Below are 21,313 nucleotides of genomic sequence, written 5' to 3'. Positions count from 1 at the left end.
CCTGGGATATCCGCGCTGTCCAAGCCAGGTGTTAGGCTATGTGCACACGTAGGAAATGTGCAGAATTTTCTGCACAAAATCCGCATCTCATGACAGAATCCGCAGCTGCAGATTTGCCGCGGTTTTTATGCAGATTTGCCGTGGATTTTGTGCGGATTTTCTGCAGTTTTTGCCACTGCGGATTTCTATCATGGAGGGGTGCAGAAACGCTGCAGATCCGCACAAAAGAAGTGACATGCACTTTTTTTTAAATCCGCAGCAATTCCGCACTAATTTTTCCGCACCATCTGCAAGACTTTTTTTTTTTTTCTTTTACCCATTGATTTACATTGTACTGTAAATCACAGTGCGGATCTGCAGTGTTTCTGCGCAGAAAAATGCGCTGCGGATCCGCAGCAAATCCGCATCATGTGCACATAGCCTTAGGTTCTCCTTATTGCAACAAAACTGCAAGTAGGGACTTTCTCACAAAGAGTTTTCACATGTGGTTTCTCCCTATCGTATATCGTTACACTTTGGGTCTTTAATAGTTCTGGGAGTCTTAGGCTATATTCACACTTAGCGGTTTTTACCGCGGAACCGCCGCGATTTTGATGCTGCGGGTCCGCAGCAGTTTCCATAGCGTTTACAGTAACATGTAAACCCTATGGAAACCGCAAACCGCTGTGCACATGCTGCGGGAAAAACCGCGCGGGAACGCAGCGGTTTACAACCCGCAGCATGTCACTTCTTTGTGCAGAATCGCTGCGATTCTGCACCCATAGGAATACATTGAACCGCTTACTTCCCGCATGGGGCTGTGCCCACGTTGCGGGAAGTAAGCGGATAATGTGCGGGTGGTACCCGGGGTGGAGGAGAGGAGACTCTCCTCCAGGCCCTGGGAACCATATTTGGGGTTAAAAAATAAAAAATCTGATTATACTCACCCTCTGATGTCCGGAGCTCCTGGGCGCTGCACGCGGCCGTCCGGTCAGAGTTGCTGTGCGACCAGGACCTGCGGTGACGTCGCGGTCACATGACCGTGACGTCACAAAGGGTCCTTCTCCCACAGCATCTTTGGAACCGGACCGCCGGGTGCAGCGCCCAGGAGCTCCGGACATCAGAGGGTGAGTATAACCAATTTTTATTATTTTTAACATTACTATTGATGCTGCATATTGCTGCATATGCAGCATCAATAGTATAGGCGGAAACCCGCAGCGGAAAACGCGGAACAAACCGCGATAAATCTGCAGGGAGAACCGCAGTTGTTTTGCCCTGCAGATTTATCAAATCCGCTGCGGGAGAACCCGCAGGGACCCGACGCAAGGTGTGAACATAGCCTTAGGGTGTGTGCACACGCTGCGGATTTACTACAGATCCGCAGCGTTTCCGCAGCTGCGGATCCGCAGCAGTTTCCCATGCATTTACAGTACCATGTAAAGCAATGGGAAATAAAATCCGCAGTGCACATGCTGCGGAAAAAACGCGCGGAAAGCAGCGGTTTATTTTCCGCAGCATGTCAATTTTTTTCTGCGGATTCCGCTGCGGGTTTGCCCCTGCTCCAATAGAAATCTGCAGGTGAAAACCCACAGAGGAAACCGCGGTAAATCCGCAGTAAAAACCGCAGCAGTTTTTCACTGCGGATTTTGCAAATCCGCTGCGGAAAATTCCGCAATGGAATCCGCAGCGTGTGCACTTAGCCTTACAGTAGACTCTTTCTGATCTGGATACACTTTACTATCCTGCGAGGTCCCCCCCTCCTTTTTCTCTGCGATCATGTCATTGAGATGAGTCTTCGGAGCTGGCCGCTTTATTCCTTCAGACCTTTTTTCCTTATTACCATCAAGGCAAGGTTGTCCTCGGGCCGTCCCTTGTTACCAAGGTGGTATCGTACTTCCACTGGTATGAGAGCATCGTTCTTTCCTTTTCTCTTTCGGCTCCAGTCCATAAAACAGAATGGGTTCCCCATACCCTGGACAATGTGAGTGCCCTGAGTACGTACGTGTCGAGGGCGGCGTCCTTCCAGAGGATGGACACTTCATTTGGGCTTCCTGACGTTTTCATTAAGGGCTTAGCTGTTTATTCGGCCATGTTAGCCTAGTGGATTCTTTACACATCCAGAAGTCCTTCCGTGTTAGACGCCAGCCTATTTTCACTCCACTCGATCGATCGAGGTTTCTTGGGTTCTAGGCACCAGGCGTCGGCAAAGCACGTCTGTCAGCTTTGCGGGTTCGTCCAGTCCGCATGCATCCTTGAAGTACTATAATTCCCAGACTTCCGCAGACGTGAGTCTGGGCAGGCTGTCTCTGCAGGCCGCGGTGGCGCACTTGTAAGTAGCGGTTACACAGGGCCTGATCTGATGTTGTTCCCACCCAGGGACTGCTTTGGGACGTCCCACGGTCTGTGTCCCCCAATGAGGCGAAGGAGAAATAGGGATTTTTGTGTACTCACTGTAAAATCCTTTTCTCCGAGCCATTCATTGGGGGACACAGCTCCCACCCTTTGTGCTTGTTTTATAATTTGAAATACTATACTGTCATATATAATTTGACATGCTATACTCTCATATGTTGTTATTGATCTCCTGCTTTTGCACCGAACTGGTTAGCTGAGAGCCAGCAGGAGGGTGTATACTGCAGGGGAGGAGCTAACTTTCTTTGTATCACTTAGTGTCAGCCTCCTAGTGGCAGCAACATACACCCATGGTCTGTGTCCCCCAATGATTGGCTCGGAAAAAAGGATTTTATGGTGAGTACACAAAAATCCCTATTTCTTCTAAGCTCCTCGCACTTGTTAAAGTTCAAAAAAAGAAAAAAAAGTTGTTTGACAGCTGCAACACATGCAGGGATTGTCTGTTTGTTAGGCAATGCCTGCATGTGTTGTGGCTGTTGACAGCCTCGTGACATGCAGCTGCGGCAACTCGGACATGGTATTCGAGCACCCCGAAGATACTCTATTAGCACACGAACCTGCTCAGATAACGCATTATCCGAGCACGTCCGCTCATCACTATTTAAATCCCTTTCTTTTCTTATTCGGCTAGTGGGCAGTGCTACTTATTGATTGACAGCCTTTCCGCTATAACTTTTGCTGTCAAAGATGTACACTTACAGGAGCAGCTTTTATGACATCTAATATATAAAGCTGAATGTGTGTGTGTGTGTGTGTGTGTGTGTCCGGGATTGGCATCTGCACCGTCTCAGCTACAGCCACAAAATTTTGCACAGTCACACGTCTGGACCCCGAGAGCGTCATAGGCTATGTTGTGAGGTGAAATTTTAACTCCGCGCTTTCCAATTCACCAAACAATTTTGCCCCTATCTACAGTCATGGCCAAAATGTTTGAGAATGACACCAAAATTATATTTTCACATGATCTGCTGCCCTCTGGTTTTTATTAGTGTTTGTCTGATGTTTATATCACATACAGAATATAATTGCAATCATATTATGAGTACCAATAGGTTATATTGGCAGTTAGAATGAGTTATTGCAGCAAGTCAATATTTGCAGTGTTGACCCTTCTTCTTCAAGACCTCTGTAATTCTCCCTGGCATGCTCTCAATCAACTTCTGGACCAAATCCTGACTGATAGCAGTCCATTCTTGCATAATCAATGCTTGCATTTTGCCAGAATTTGTTGGTTTTTGTTTGTCCACCTGTCTCTTCATGATTGACCACAAGTTCTCAATGGGATTAAGATCTGGGGAGTTTCCAGGCCATGGACCCACAATCTCTGTTTTGTTCCATGAGCCATTTAGTTATCACCTTTGATTTATGGCAAGGTGCTCCATCATGCTGGAAAAGGCATTGTTGGGCGCCAAACTGCTCTTGGACGGTTGGGAGAAGTTGCTCTTGGAGGACATTCTGATACCATTCTTTATTCATGGCTGTGTTTTTAGGCAAGACTGTGAGTGAGCTGATTCCCTTGGCTGAGAAGCAACCCCACACATGAATGATTTCAGGATGCTTTACAGTTGGCATGAGACAAGACTGGTGGTAGCGCTCACCTCTTCTTCTCCGAATAAGCTGTTTTCCAGATGTCCCAAACAATCGAAAAGGGGATTCATCAGAGAAAATGACTTTGCCCCAGTCCTCAGCAGTCCACTCCCTGTACCTTATGCAGAATATCAGTCGGTCCCTGATGTTTTTCTGGAGAGAAGTGGCTTCTTTGCTGCCCTCCTTGAAACCAGGCCTTGCTCAAAGAGTCTCCGCCTCACAGTGCGTGCAGAAGCACTCACACCAGCCTGCTGCCATTCCTGAGCAAGCTCGGCACTGCTGGTAGTCCGATCCTGCAGCTGAAACAGTTTTAAGATAAGGTCCTGGCGCTTGCTGGTCTTTCTTGGGCGCCCTGGAGCCTTTTTGACAACAATGGAAGCTCTCTACTTGATGTTCTTGATGATGTAATAGATTGTTGACTGAGGTGCAATCTTTTTAGCTGCCTTACTCTTCCCTGTTAGGCCATTTTTGTGCAGTGCAATGATGGCTGCACGTGTTTCTTTAGAGATAACCATGGTTAACTGAAGAGAAACAATGATACCAAGCACCAGACTCCTTTTAAAGTGTCCAGTGATGTCATTCTTACTTAATCATGACTGATTGATTGCCAGCCCTGTCCTCATCAACACCCACAGCTGTGTTAATGGATCAATCACTAAAACGATGTTAGCTGCTCCTTTTAAGGCAGGACTGTAATGATGTTGAAATGTGTTTTGGGGTGAAAGTTCATTTTCTGGGCAAATATTGACTTTGCAAGTACAGTAATTGCTGTTAAGCTGATCACTCTGACATTCAGGAGTATATGCAAATTGCCATTAGAAAAAATGAAGCAGTAGAGTTTGGAAAAATTAATATTTGTCTCATTCTCAAAATTTTTGTCCATGACTGTACATAATGGGAAAAAATGAAAGAAAAAGTGTAGGAGGCAAATTGACAGCTGCCAGATGTGAACAAGGGGGACTTAAAGAATGAGAGCGATGGCGCCAAAGAGTATATACCGTACAGTTGCTAAGGTGGGGCCCCGACATGGGATACTCACCGCACACGGGGATATGAACACACACACAAAATGCGCCACACACTACCACGTGCTTGAACACATATTACCCTCAGCACACATTTCACCACAAATACACCAACCTCGCCACATAAAAGTCGAAACACAAAAGTCGCCGCTCAAACTCGCCATGCGCAGAACTCGCCACATGCACAAAACTAGGCTCTTGCAAAACTTGCCACAAGTGCAAAACTCACCTCATGGAAAACTCGCCACACGCAAAACTTGCACACGCGGAAAAATTGCCACATGCACAAAAGTTGCAACACATGCAAAAGTTGCCTCACACAAAACTTGCACATACTCAAAAGGCACCACACATAAAACTCGCCATGCGCAAAACTCGCCATTCGCAAAACTTGCTGCACACAACTTGCTACACTAACCTGTCACATGCAACTCGACACACAAAAAGTTGCTACACGCATGTCGCCACACAAAACTCATCTCACAAAAGTCGCTACATGCATGTCGCCACACGCAACTCAACACACACAACTTGACACACGAAACTCGCCCTAAAACACACACAAGTCTGGTATTATCCTTCAAAAATAAAAATCTGATTAATAAGCAGACAAACTACAAGAGCAACAAATGTACCATATATGAAATACGCCAACTGTCAGTCACATGACCTGTCTATTATGTGTATGTGTGAGCTAATATATACTGCCAGGGGGAGGGCTTCCTGTTGGCTGAGGATTTATCACGCTGCCAATTTAGCTTACAAATACTGAGGTAAAAATACTGACCAAATAACGTGTGAACGAGGTCTAATACAGGAGGAGATGACATACAGGTATATACTATATATAGGAGGAGATGACATACAGGTATATACTATATACAGGGGAGATGACGCACAGCAGGTATATACTATATATAGGGGAGATGACATACAGGTGTATACTATATACAGGAGATGACATACAGGTGTATACTATATATAAGGGAGATTACAAACATGTATATACTGAGGTGAAAATGAAAAGGTGTGAGTGCAAAATGAGAGGAGTGAGGGAAAATAGTGTAGTGATCGGAAAATGACAGAGGTGAGGTCGAAATGACAAGTGTTAGGGGGGAATGAGAGGAGTGAGGGAGAAAATGAGAGATGTGAGAGGGAAAATGAAAGATGTGATGGGGAAAATGAGAGGCGTGATGGGAAAATAAGAGAAGTGAGGTGCTATAACTAACCACAGATATTTACTATGCCCAGGCAACGCCGGGCTCTTCAGCTAGTCCAGTTCTAAATCTAAAGGCATTTATAATAAGTCTGCCCATTTGCGGCTGTAACAAGTTCCATTCTACTGTGGAATACTTTCTACAAGGTTTTCGTGGGTATGTTGGAATTATTGCACTCTTCATCCAGATGAGCATTTTTGAGGTCAGACACTGATGGTGGGTGAGAGGGACTGGCTTCCACTATCCATTCTAATTCATCCCAGAGGTATTTGATTAGGTTGAGGTGAGGGATCTGTGTTGCCGGTCAAGTTCATCCACACCAAACTCCCCCAACCATTTCTTTGTAGTTGCACAGCAAATAGCATTCCCCTAACTGTTCCCACAAATTTGGAAGCATATAGTTGTCCACAATGTCTTGTTCTGAAGGATTATGATCTTCCTTCACTGGAACTAAGCAGCCTAGGCTGCCTCCTGGAACCACCCCATGTCATCCTGGCATTTACCAAACCCTCTTCAAAATGCCAGATAGAGAAGCTGGTTAATCACTTGATAGAACATGTTTTCACTGCACCAGAGTCTAGTGGTGGCAGCTTTACACCACTTTTTCTGGCACTTGGCATCGTGCTTGGTGATATAAGACTTGCATGCAGCTGTTTAGCCACGGAAACTCCTGCCGTGAAGCTCCTGCCACACAGTTTTCGTGTTGACGTTAATGCCTGAGGAGGTTTGGGGCTCTAGTTAGAGAGTGAGCAGAGCACTGTTGTCTTTTATGTACAATAGCACTAAGTTGTCTCTACTTTGTTGCTGTGGTATTTGTCATAACCAATATCAGCTATACATGTATGGTGCAAGTCTGTAGTGGACGTTATAGGTTTTGTAAAAATGGCATCTAAAAAAATTTTTCACCAATAAAATTATAAAATCAAACTTGCGCCCCTCTCCCCCCCCCTTTTTTTTTTTCCCCCTATTTCTGGAATTGTACTCATCTGGACAGTATTAATACCATGTTATTTTTACTACACATTGTCTGAATTGAGTTTTTCTTTTTACAATTTCACTGCACTTGGAATATTTTTCCCCGTTTTCCAGCACATTATATGGTAAAATCAATGTAATCATTTATAAATACAACCAAAAAAACAAGCCCTCCGTGGTTTCACGTGTTTACCGCGACAGAGGAGCCAGAACACTGTGCTGTCTGTATTCTCCTACTTCTTGGGGAGAGAACAGACTTGGGGAGCTCAGCAAGGTATGTGACCCTGACATCTTCACCATTAGAAGTAATCCGGGGAGCAGGGATAATTAGGTTGCCCCCTAGCGCTAGGGACAGGGAAGTAGCACCTGGCCCCGGGTTATCAAACAGGGCTCTGAAGAAGAGGATTTACATACAACCAAAACCAAGCAACAGTTTTTAGATCTACCAAACGCCGCCTCAAACAACAAAACTCCTGCATCTCCTGAACCATGCAGCATGAAGCTAACTCTGGCAATGCCTGCTTGCCAGAGGCCAGTATTTATAGGAGTGGGGAGTGGCCAACACTGGACAGCTGACAGCATCAGTAAGCTTGTAGGAGCTCTCAACTGAACTGATTAACCCCTGCACTGCTAGAAGAAACCTGCACTTTTTAATTTAAAAGGGGAAGTGCTTCTAATCAGTGTAGGAGTAGGAGAAATCAGACAGCGCGGTCTTCCTGTTCCTCAATGTCGCGGGAAACCCCTGACACAAGTGGATAAGTGGATAAAAGAAATGCATGTCACAAGTACAATTTTGAAAAGTGTGATTTCATCTTATTTTGTCGTTTTGGATGTCAAAACATGTTTTCTTGATTCTTGCAGATTGTCAGGATTTATTCCTGCCAATGTAACTTGTGGTTTTATTTCAATATAGAGAATTGTCTCTTGCTTGCCTTGTACACGTACGTCATCTCCAGACCAGATAAACAAGTGTCTGACAAGCATTGGCTTCTATTAGAGCATGAGGTACATATACTTTTATGTAGCTTCAGTGTTAATGTTACATTTCATGTGCATTTATTTGTAAAAAAAAAAAAAATGTGTTGGTTTTTTAAAATTCCGCTATGACTTTATGGCTAAAATATGTTACAGTGCACAGTCTTTCTGCAAAGTGTCAAATAGATCAAAACTGACCGTGTAAGGTCCGGACATATCTTTACTTGGTTTTGACACTGTTACATTTCCCTCCTTCCTCCTCAGTAGAAGCATCAGCCCCTCCTCTCCATGTAGGAATGACAACCAGGTCCCCTTCCCTTTTTTGGGGGGGACCAGTAGAATAAGATTAGTATTTGTAAGCTATCCCATAGATAAATAGAATAATCACAAAACACTATTTAATTTGAACCAGTGGTTCATTACGTCTACAGATTGCTCTATGCTTGGCCTCTTATTCCCTCTCGGGGCGTCCCCCTAATGGGCGCACAGTACCTGTGCATGCATATTCTCAGTAGCTCTGTACATGGGTGACAGATTGATCCCTTCTATTGTTGTCGCTCAGTCATAGAACTGAACATTCAATTGAATTTTTGAGAGAGATTTGAAAAACTCTTGGGGCGTCATAATAATCTAATGGAAATGTTTAACGTGATCTCTAAGAAAAAATGCAATGTTTTTAAAGAACAAACCACGTTGTCAACATCTGAAAAGTCTTAGTGATGCATTTGAGCTTTGGATCTTGGATAAATTCTGTGCCCATTTTGACTGTGACCTGTTCTCCTTCAAAAGGCGGGGTAGGCTGAAGACTGGCTTATAGATTTAACAGAGCACTTCTTCAGAGAACCATGCTGGTCCGAGGGGAGCCGATCACTTACACAGGGTATCCGTTTCAGAACTAATAGGTTGATGCTCTTTCCTCTACACCCCCCATAGATTGGCTAAATTATGGCTATAGCTACTAAATGGAGTTTTAAAGATGCAGATGTTCAACTCAATCCATCCATCAGTTAAAGCTCTGTCCTATGGCAAAACGAGTGGGCAGTCTCTGATCCTATCCATAAGATGGGAATGGAAGGAGGGGCGCAATACACCTCATTCAGGGCAGCACGGTGGCTCAGTGGTTAGCACTGTAGCCTTGCAGCGCTGGGGTCCTGGGTTCATATCCCACCAAGGACAACATCTGCAAGGAGTCTGTATCTTCTCCCCGTGTTTGCGTGGGTTTCCTCCGTGTTTTCCGGTTTCCTCCCACACTCCAAAGACATACTGATAGGGAATGTAGATTGTGAGCCCCATTGGGGACAGCGATGATAATAGCACTGCTGAATAAGATGGCGCTATATAGGCAAAACATAATAAATAATAAATTCAGCCTCTTCTATAATACCACCATGGTGCAGTGTCACATGCACTTAAATTTACAACCATTATCTGACCAGTTCCAAAGGCTATCCAAAAGAGGGACACAGCTAGTGATGAGCAAGCAGCTCTGATATAGTGTTATCCGAGTATCTTGGATTTAATATGTTCTAGTCCCCCAATGCTACATGATTCATGGCTGTTAGCCAGCCGCATCACATGTGGGGATAGCCAGTTTGTTAGGCAATCCCTGCATGCGTTGCGGCTGGCTTACAGCCGCAAATCATGCAGCATCGGGGACTTGAACATATTATTCGAGCACGCCAGAGATGCTCGGATAACACCCCATGCGCAAGTAACACGATATCTGGGCACGCTTGCTCATCACTAGACACCACCTCTAAAAACAACTATGTTAAGAGATTGTATATATCTATCTTAAATCAGTTTATTTTTAGCTATAAATAATTAAAATGGTCATCCCCTTGATAGGGGTATTCTCACGTTTAAAAGTTATCCCACCATCCACAGGGAATAACTTTCCGATCACTGTGGATTTGATTGCCATGTACTCCAATTAAGGAGCCGAGGACAATCATGCACGCTGCCTCTCCATTCCTTAAAGGTGTTGTCCACTACTAGGACAGCCTCTTCTTAAACCAAATGTTAGGCCTCGTTAAAATAGAGCCTATACTCTCCTCCCATGCCTGCTCCGTTCCCGTGGTGTTGACACTCGCTCTCCCCGGGGCTGTGATGCGGGGTGGTGACATATGACGCTGGCGTCACTGTTTCTGCCTTCGGACAAACTGAACTTTAAGAGGGAAGGTGCAGCCCTGGCTTCCTCTTCATGTTCCGGCAGAGACAGTGACGAGAGAGCTTATTGAGCTCCAGTGTCACGTGCCACACACCGCATCACAGCCCCGGGGAGAGCAAGTGCCAAAACCGCAGGAACGGTGCCGGCTCGGGAGGGGAGTATAGGCTTTATTATTTTATCGTAGCATAACTTTTAGTTTAAGAAGGAATTGTCCTAGTAGTGGATAACCCCTTTATTGGAAGTCCCGGAGATATTGCCGAGTGTGGCGCTCCTATTAGAATGAGTGGAGCAGCAGTGCATATGATCGGCCTCTGCTCCTTTCATCTGTGGCTCTTCAGAGCTCTGCATAGACCACAGAGCATGCCTACAATACTCCCCCATAGAAGTCACAAAGTCTTCTCTATTGCTTACTATGTTTCATGTGAATGCTGTAAATCATATCTCTTAAATACTGCTACGAATAGCTAAGGCAACATGGCTCCTCCATAACCCATAAATTAAGTCCTAAAAAAACTACCACCATTTAAAGTAAGTAATCCACTATTTGACTTAAAAAAACAAACAAAAAACAAAACACCATAGGTGATGGAATCTCTTTTAAGGCCGGGGTCACACTTGCAACTGCAATGCGAGAAACTCGCGCGAGTCTGTCGCCTCAATACCCGGCACTGCCGCCGACTGTTTGGACCGGAGCGTTCAGTTGCATAGGAATACATGTAGCCACACGCTCCGGTCCTGAGTGCCGGCGGCAGTGCCGGGTATTGAGGCGAGAGACTCGTGCGAGTTTCTCGTGTTGCAGTTGCAAGTATGACCCCGGCCTAAGACTCTTAATGATCAGCATGTGTAGTGTAAGGTACCGTATATACTTGAGTATAAGCCGACCCAAGTATAAGCCGAGGCACCTAATTTTACCACAAACAAATGGGAAAACTTATTGAGTATAAGCCAGGTATGCATTGTCCCCTCACCCCCATCCTGATATGCACGGCCTCCTCATCCCAATTTTGGTATGCATGGCTCCTCATACCTATCCTTGTATGCATGGCTCCTCATCCCTGTCCTGATATGCATGGCTCCTCATCCCTATCCTGGTATGCATGGCTCCTCAGCCCTATCCTGGTTTGCATGGCTCCTCAGCCCTGTCCTGGTATGCATGGCTCCTCATCCCTGTCCTGGTATGCATGGCGCCTCATCCCTGTCCTGGTATGCATGGCGCCTCATCCCTGTCCTGGTAGAGCATAGCTCCTCATCCCTGTCCTGGTAGAGCATGGCTCCTCATCCCTGTCGTGGTAGAGCATGGCTCCTCATCCCTGTCCTGGTAGAGCATGGCTCCTCATCCCTGTCCTGGTAGAGCATGGCTCCTCATCCCTGTCCTGGTAGAGCATGGCTCCTCATCCCTGTCCTGGTAGAGCATGGCGCCTCATCCATGTCCTGGTAGAGCATGGCCCCTCATCCCTGTCCTGGTATGATTGCCCCCCATCAAAAAAACAAACCATTATACTTACCTTCCGGCTCTCTCTCGCAGCGTCTTGTTCCGGTCCCAGCATCTGCTTTATGCTTGTAAGCAGCGTATGGAACGGACGTCATGCAATGCTCAAAAGCAGAGCACAGCTGTCGGAATACTCGCCGCTCCCCACGCCATAACTAGTTGCGTGGAGGACAGTGCGTATTCATTGCTCACTCTTCAGTAGTGTGCACGGTGTCAGCCGCCGGGCGGTCAGGGTGCCGCTACTTAAGAGAAATTAATATTCACCTCTCTCCATGCCCATGGGAGTGAAGAGAGATGAATATTTCTCTTAAGTAGCGTACGCGCATGACAGCCAGGCAGCTGCTGGAGCCGGCTGCTGCTCACACTATGCGCGTTATTACAGAGAAATGAATATTCACTGCCAATGCAGTGAATATTCATTTCTCTTTAGCAGCGGGCACAGGCTTTAGCCGCAGCAGCCGGCTCCTGCCTCCTGTGACCCACCACTCCTGCTCCCCCTTCATGTTCTGGACCCTCACTTGAGTATAAGCCGAGGGGGGCGTTTTCAGCACAAAAAAAAATGTGCTGAAAACCTCTGCTTATACGTGAGTATATACAGTAGATTTTCTGAGTTTTTAGTTTAATCTGTGGATTGCTTTCTCTCTAAATATTTGTTGTACATCTGTTTTTCTAGGTGGTCAGGTTCCTAAACAAGTTGATCACCCAAGGCTGGAGCTCTCCCTCTAACAGATCTGGAGTTGCTTGTCTGTGTAACAGAGAGGTATGATGCTGCTTTTTTCAACCACATAACTAGCATTTTTGAAAGTATATCTGTATGTTTGCCATATTTTATTGCAAATAATGGAAAGCTTCCTATGCTCACACAGCAAAACTGTGTATAACTGCAGATTATTTTTTGGAAACTGTTCCAAAACTTTTTTCTTAGTTATGTGTTATATCGCAATTTTAAAAAAAAGTCACAAGTTGATAAGTTACCAACTTTTATGTGAATTAATCTCTAAGGTGGTCGATCCTCTCACATGTTTCATTATATCCAATTGGGGGATCTACAGTTGTGTGAAAAAGTGTTTGCCCCCTTCCTGATTTCCTATTCTTTTGCATGTTTGTCACGCTTAAATGTTTCAGATCACCAAACAAATTGCAGTGTTTAAATGATGGTCTTTATTATTAAGTGCAAAAGAAATCCAAACCTACAGGGCCTTGTGTTAAAGTGATTGCCCCCTCTTAAAACATAAATTAACTGCGGTTTATCACATCTTTGCGAAGCTGCATTCAAATTCCCTAGCCACAGGCAGGACTGATTACTACCACACTTCTTCTCATTACAGAAATCACTTAAATAGGACCTGCATGACAGAGTGCCATAGACCAAAAGATCCTCAAAAGTTAGACATGCAGCGATCCAAAGAAATACTGTAACAAACAAGAAACAAAGTATTTGAGATCTATCAGTCTGGAAAATGTTTTAAACCACTTCTAAAGCTTTGGAACTCAAGCGAACCACAGTGAGAGCCATTATCCACAAATGTTGAAAACATGGAACAGTGGTGAACCTTCCCAGGAGTGGCCAGCTGACCAAAATTACCCCAAGAACGCAGCGACAGCTCACCCAAGAGGCCACAAAAGACCCCACAACAACATCCCAAAGAGCTACAGGCCTCAGTTAAGGTCCATTTATTCTTGTCTCCACCATAACAGGGATTGGACAAAAATGGCCTCCATGGCAGAGTTCCAAGACGAAAACCTATGATGAGCAATAGGAAAATAAAGGCTCTTCTCAGTTTTGCCAGAAATCATCTTGAAGATCCCCAAGACTTTTGGGAGAATACTATGAGACAAAAGTTGAACTTTTTGGAAGGTATATGTTCTATTACGTCTGGCGTAGAAGAAACACAGCATTTCAGAGAAGGAGCATCATATCAACAGTAAAATATTGTGATGGTAGTGTGACTGGGCTGTTTTGCTGCTTCAAGATCTAGAAGACTTGCTGTGGTAAATAGAACCATGAATTCTGCTGTCTACTTAAAAATCCTGAAGGAGAATGTCTGGCCGTCTGTTCGTGACCTCAAGCTGAAGTGCACTTGGGTTATGCAGCAGGGCAATGGTTCAAAACACACCAGTAAGTCCACCTCTGAATGGCTTGAGGAAAACAAAATTAAGACTTTGGAGTGGCCTAGTCAAATTCCTCATCTTAATCCGATTGAGATTCTGCGGTATGACCTTAAAAAGGCGGTTAAAGCTCAGAAACCCTCCAGTGTGGCTGAACTACAACAATTCTGCAAAGATTCCTCCAGAGTGTCGTGAAAGATTCATTCAGTTATCAGAAATGCTTGATTGCAGTTGTTGCTGTTAAGGTTGTGTAGAGAAAGGAAATATGGATCCAGCTACAGGCATAGTGGGTAAAGGAGAGCAACCAGCACCCGACTGGATGCTTTTCGAGCAACAAATGTGCCCTTAGTCACTGAGGACTAAGGGCACATTTGTTGCTCGAAACGCGTCCAGTCGGGTGCTGGTTGCTCTCCTTTACCCACTATGCCGGTCATGTCTCAGCAGCATTTTAATGTGAACTAATAAAGTTTTTACATTTTATTCCTGGAGCTGGATCCATATTTCCTTTCTCTACACGTTGACCAGTGTTGTGGCAGTAACACTTTGTTTCCGTGCTCGGATGGATACTTACCACATCGGACAGATGAACTAAGGGTGAGCTGAAATATACTTTTTTTTTTTTTCTGTGTTCAGCTGTTAAGGTTGGCCCAACCAGTTATTAGGTTTAGGGGTAATCACTTTTTCACACAGGACCCTGTAGGTTTGGATTTCTTTTTCCCTTAATAATAAAGACCTTCATTTAAAAACTGCATTTTGTGATAACTTGCGTCATCGTTGACTAATATATACATTTGTTTGGTGATCTGAAACATTTGTGTGACAGACAAGCAAAAGAATAGAAAATCAGAAAGGGGGCAAACGCTCTTTAACTAAACTGTACACCTCGCAGAGGAGAATTTCACACTCTGTATCAATTTCTATTTACTGTCAATAAACTAGAACGTATTTGTTGGTATCCAGTAACTAAAGTATTAACCTTCCCATCTTCTGCTGGTTTTAGTAGTATTACGGCGCTTTCCAGAGTCATGTGATTTTATTTGTGACTTGCCGGATCACACAGTGTCTGCTGTTGCTCTGTACCTGCCTTCTGAGTCTCATTGACTTTTTTATTGAGAAAATGTAAAAAGTGATCTCCACTCCATACAGAAGACGCGGTGTCATTTGGCAGGTCACGTGATATCGGGCAGGCGTGCCACTGAAAGGGTTGAAGAAAGCGACAGCTGAGTATATTACTGCACTCAATACACACATGCCTGATTGCTAGTAAAGAGTGAAATTCAAAATATCACCAGAGTGGTCTTTGACCTTTTCTTGTCATTGACATAAGTTTTCCATATTCGTGTTAGTCAGAGTTTTCTTTCTTGGCCTCCTGTGTTGAACCTTAGGCTAAACCATAATTCCTTCATTTGATCAATAACCTAGGTTTTCGTTATACATTCAATTGGTTGTGGTGTTTCATATTTTTATACTGTAGCACTTCTTTTTACATGTAAAGTATTGTTCCGATGTAAGTAAGGAAAGTTGTTTATAAATGATTCCTATGGTAAGTATAATTACTGCTGTGTGTTCCCTTTTCAGGTTGTGAAGGTGCTGGTCCGCACCCTACACCAGGAATGGCTCAATGTGCGGAGATTAACCGTCCTTCTGCCCAGCCCAAACCAGAACAAATCGGTGCTGTTTCTAAGAGAAGCCATAATGGTTCTACACAGCCTCTACCAGAAGGACAAAAGCTTCAGTGAACATTGCTTAGAGGTCTTCCACCAATATGACCAAGCGGTGCCCGGAGTCCGAGCATTGTTTAGAAAATTCAACACCATGAATGAGAATGAAGGTGGGACTATGCACTGTGCTATTTATCTGGTTACTAGATTGTGGCCCGATTCTAACGCATCGGGAATTCTAGAATATGCATGTCCCCGTAGTATATGGACAATGATGATTCCAGAATTCGCGGCAGACTGTGCCCGTCGCTGATTGGTCGAGGCAACCTTTATGACATCATCGTCGCCATGGCAACCATTATGACATCTACGTCGATACTGTGCCCGTCGCTGAATCAGAAACGTGAGATGTCTACGTCCTTTATGACATCATCGTCGCTGTGCCCGTTGCTGATTGGTCGAGGCCTGGCGGCCTCGACCAATCAGACGCGGGATTTCTACGTCCTTTATGACATCATCGTCGCTGTGCCCATTGCTGATTGGTCGAGGCCTGGCGGCCTCGACCAATCAGAGAGCCGGGATTTCCAAGACAGACAGACAGACAGACGGAAAAACCCTTAGACAATTATATATATACTAGATTGTGGCCCGATTCTAACGCATCGGGTATTCTAGAATATGCATGTCCCCGTAGTATATGGGCAATGATGATTCCAGAATTCGCGGCAGACTGTGCCCGTCGCTGATTGGTCGAGGCAACCTTTATGACAGCATCGTCGCCATGGCAACCATTATGACATCTACGTCGATACTGTGCCCGTCGCTGAATCAGAAACGTTGGATTTCTACGTCCTTTATGACATCATTGTCGCTGTGCCCGTCGCTGATTGGTCGAGGCCTGGTGGCCTCGACCAATCAGACGCGGGATGTCTACGTCCTTTATGACATCATCGTCGCTGTGCCCGTCGCTGATTGGTCGAGGCCTGGCGGCCTCGACCAATCAGAGACGCGGGATTTCTACGTCGATGCTGTGCCCGTTGCTGATTGGTCGAGGCCTGGTGGCCTCGACCAATCAGAGACGCGGGATTTCCAGGACAGACAGACAGACAGACAGACGGAAAAACCCTTAGGCAATTATATATATAGATAGATTATGTATGTTACCCTTGCTATGATTGTACCATAGCAAGAGCTGGTAAAGTGCTGGCCGCTACTCTTCTTGGAGGAGAAAGCGAATCTGGATTGTGGGTAGTCTGGGCAGGTTCTCCATACTTTTTTTTTTTTTTTTTTTCATTATATTTACAAAAATTGTTAGAAAAAGCTGCAGGTTTTCGCAAATCGCATCAAAAATCATTGCCATAAAAGGCGCAAAACCCCCCAAAAATCATGCTTTCACCATAAATTGCACTTACTGAACTTCAGTCCATCCTGGTGTCTGCTGCTACTACATGTGCCGTGGCCAGCATGTTAGGATTTTTCTAAGGGTTAGGAAAAGATACTTAGAACATGATCAAATAAAAGGCTTTTGGAAATACAATCCTTATTTCATTTATACCACTCATAAAAACTCAATAGCAGTCATGAAGTCCCACAATAGCATGAATGGGGAAGTGAATGCGTGCTCAAATGGCCATACTGAACTGGCTGAATTGGCCAACCACTCCTGTAACACCATAATATCAAACCACATTGTGGCAGGTATCTACCGCTACATTATGCATATTAAGCCAAGTGCAATATCATTCAATAGTCAGTATATTTACAATTATCCAAGAATTAAATACATGGTACATACCTAATAGGTGCAGGAATGGAAGGCAAATAGCCCTACCATGACGCGTGTTTCTGAGCAATCTGCTTCTTCCTCAGGTTTTGAACAGCTGACACGTGCGCGCAATAGCGGCGGGTGAAATCGCTAGTGACCCGCCGCTATTAACCTGTTAAATGCCACTGTCAAACGCTGACAGCGGCATTTAACTACCGCTTCCGGCCGCGCGGCCAGAAATGAGCGCATCGCCGACCCCCGTTACATGATCGGGGTCGACGATGCGTCAGGATGGTAACCATAGAGGTCCTTGAGACCTTCATGGTTACTGATCGCCGGTGGCTGTGAGCGCCACCCTGTGGTCGGCGCTCATAGCAAGCCTGCATTTCAGCTACATAGCAGCGATCTGATGATCACTGCTATGTAGCAGAGCTGATCGAGTGGTGCCAGCTTCTAGCCTCCCATGGAGGCTATTGAAGCATGGCAAAAGTAAAAAAAAAAAAAAAAAGTTTTTAAAAATATGAAAAAAAATTTAAAAGTTTAAATCACCCCCCCCCCCCTTTCGCCCCATCCAAAATGAAATAAAAAATCAAACCTACACATATTTGGTAATGCGGCGTTCACAAGAGCCATTCTATCAATAAAAAAAAAAAAGCATTAGCCTGATCGCTAAACAGCGTTTCGAGAAAAAAATTCTAAACACCAGAATTACGTTTTTTTGGTCGCCGCGACATTGCATTATAAAATGCAATAACGGGCGATCAAAAGAATGTATCTGTACAAAAGTGGTATCATTAAAAACGTCAGCTCGGCACGCAAAAAATAAGCCTTCACCCAGCCCGAGATCACAAAAAATGGTGACGCTACGGGTAACGGAAAATGGCACATTTTTTTTTTTTTTTTTAGCAAAGTTTTGAAATTTTTTTCACCACTTAGATAAAAAAAAAAATAACCTAGACATGTTTGGTGTCTATGAACTCGTAATGACCTGGAGAATCATAATATCAGGTCCGTTTTAGGATTTAGTCAACCTAACAAAAAAGCCAAAGAAAAAACAAGTGTGGGATTGCACTTTTTTGCAATTTCATCACACTTGGAATTTTTTTCCCGTTTTCTTGTACAAGACATGGTAAAACTAATGGTGTCAATCAAAAGTACAACTGGTCCCGAAAAAAATAAGCCCTCACATGACCATATTGACAGGAAAATAAAGTTATGGCTCTGGGAAGGAGGGGAGCGAAAATCGAAAACGCAAAAACGAAAAAGGTTTCACACACATTTAGCATATAACTGGTGAAAATGTCAAATCTGTGGTTACTGTAATCTGCACCCTATGCGCTATGGCACGACTCCACTAAAAAAAGAATGGAAGACTTTTTTTCCACAGTTTCCATGTGCATTTTAGTGCATAATTCACTCTGAAATCACCTTTTAAAATTATTCCGCATGAATGTATCCATACATACACTGCGTGCAGAATTATTAGGCAAGTTGTATTTTAGAGGATTATTTTTATTATTGATCAACAACTATGTTCTCAATCAACCCAAAAGACCCAAAAATATTAAGCTTTGATATTTATGAAAGTTGGAGTGGTTTTTTTTTTTTTTTTAGATTTGGCTATCTTAGGAGGATATCTGTGCAGGTAACTATTACTGTGCAGAATTATTAGGCAACTTAATAAAAACCAAATATATTCCCATCTCACTTGTTTATTTTCACCAGGTAAACCAATAGAACTGCACAAAATGTAGAAATAAACATTTCTAACATGCAAAAACAAAACCCCCAAAAATGAGTGACCAATATAGCCCCCTTTCTTTATGATGACACTCAGCAGCCTCCATCCATAGATTCTGTCAGTTTGTTGATCTGTTTACGACCAACATTGCGTTCAGCAGCCACCACAGCCTCCCAGACACTGTTCCGAGAGGTGGACTGTTTCCCCTCCCTGTAAATATCACATTTTATGAGGGACCACAGGTGCTCTATGGGGTTCAGATCAGGTGAACAAGGGGGCCATGTCATTATTTTTTCTTCTTTGAGACCTTTACTGGCCAGCCACGCTGTGGAGTAGTTGGAGGCATGTGATGGAGCATTGTCCTGCATGAAAATCATGTTTTTCTTGAACAACACCAACTTCTTCCTGTACCACTGCTTGAAGAAGTTGTCTTCCAGAAACTGGCAGTAGGTCTGGGAGTTGATCTTCACTCCATCCTCAACCCGAAAAGGTCCCACAAGTTCATCTTTGATGATACCAGCCCATACCAGTACCCCACCTCCACCTTGCTGGTGTCTGAGTCGGAGTGGAGCTCTCTGCTCTTTACTGATCCAGCCTCTGGCCCATCCATCCGGCCCATCAAGAGTCACTCTCATTTCATCAGTCCATAAAACCTTTGAAAAGTCAGTCTTAAGATATTTATTGGCCCAGTCTTGACGTTTTATCTTATGTTTCTTGTTCAAAGGTGGTCGTTTTTCAGCCTTCCTTACCTTGGTCATGTCCCTGAGTATCGCACACCTTGTGCTTTTTGTTACTCCAGTAACGTTGTAGCTCTGAAATATGGCAAAACTGCTGGCAAATGGCATCTTGGCAGCTTCACGCTTGATTTTCCTCAATTCATGGGCAGTTATTTTGTGCCTTTTTTGCCCAACACGCTTCTTGCGACCCTGTTGGCTATTTGCCATGAAACGCTTGATTGTTCAGTGATCACGCTTCAAAAGTTTGGCAATTTCAAGACTGCTGCATCCCTCTGCAAGACATCCCACTATTTTGGACTTTTCAGAGCCCGTCAAATCTCTCTTCTGACCCATTTTGCCAAAGGAAAGGAAGTTGCCTAATAATTAAGCACACCTTATATAGGGTTTTGATGTCATTAGACAACACCCCTCCTCATTACAGAGATGCAATCACCTGATTTACTTAATTGGTAGTTGGCTCTCAAGCCTGAACAGCTTGGAGTAGGACAACATGTATAAAAAGTATCATGTGATCAAAATACAGCTTGCCTAATAATTCTGCACGCAGTGTATATATCAGCTGGACACTCTGCTGACCATGCATATATGACCCTGTGATATGGTGGCGACACACACACACACACACACACACACACACACACACACACACACACACACACGTTCTACAGAAATGAGTAACATACCACCAACATTTCTCTTAAGTTTAACATTTTAAAAGGTTAACTTAGATTTGACATTTATGACAATTTTTTTTAGCAATTTATACTGAATTATTTCAGACACCCACATATTTAATGTTTTCCTTCTTCTGTTTTAGAGTTTGCCCTTGATGAATTGTGTCCTCCAGAAGTAGAGACAGAAGATGAAAACATGGACTGCACATAATTCTGGATGTGCTGTATGGATTGTACGAACTGCTCTCTGTGAACATGTATTTTTAAGAAGATGAAATTTATTAGCAATTTTTTGAAAGACTGGACATTATTCCCAGTAATAACTTGTCACATTTTAGACCTCTTGCCTGTAGAATCCTGTTATGCCTTCAGCAATGTACGGTATACTGTATTTTAAAACCTTAAAAGTAATTTAAATACAGAAATTTTGTAAGATGCGGGTCTTCATTTTTGGTATTTCATGGTGAACATTTTTCATTAAAAAAAAATAAAAGTAAAAAAAAAAATATATGACCCCTATAAAATCTTACCTTTTTTTCTTTAATCTCGTTTATCATTTGCCACAATATTTTTTTCTTTATTTCCATAGGATGATTAGGGTGATCGGTGCACCTATGATGTGGCCGAATGGTTCCATGAATCTTTCTGTCCATGCCGTTGAGTCAGTCTTGGCTTTCCAGGAATGAGCGATGTCTGCACTGAAATCTATGCTCTGTTATACATTCAGTAAGCGAGAGCTGAGATTTTACTGCACAAAGTGTTCAGTCCTGGAAAGCCGACACTGTCAATCAACA

At 43.9% G+C, this 21,313-nt stretch overlaps 1 protein-coding gene across 1 annotated transcript in view; it reads left to right on the top strand.

The window, feature by feature from the left end:
- ATRIP (ATR interacting protein) overlaps window positions 1-21,027 on the top strand; it is a 69,632-nt gene extending 48,605 nt beyond the window's left edge. The window contains exons 11-14 of the mRNA XM_069736925.1: window positions 8,112-8,203; window positions 12,506-12,592; window positions 15,520-15,772; window positions 20,663-21,027. Coding sequence (XP_069593026.1) covers window positions 8,112-8,203; window positions 12,506-12,592; window positions 15,520-15,772; window positions 20,663-20,730 — 500 coding nt within the window. The 3' untranslated portion in view covers window positions 20,731-21,027. The remainder of the gene's footprint in view (window positions 1-8,111; window positions 8,204-12,505; window positions 12,593-15,519; window positions 15,773-20,662) is intronic.
- The last annotated feature ends 286 nt before the right edge of the window (window positions 21,028-21,313 follow it).

This window comes from Ranitomeya imitator, chromosome 8 (genome assembly GCF_032444005.1).
Source record: "Ranitomeya imitator isolate aRanImi1 chromosome 8, aRanImi1.pri, whole genome shotgun sequence".
NCBI lineage: Eukaryota > Metazoa > Chordata > Amphibia > Anura > Dendrobatidae > Ranitomeya > Ranitomeya imitator.
Note: the sequence above shows the minus strand (reverse complement) of the source record. Positions and strands in the feature narration are given on the sequence as shown.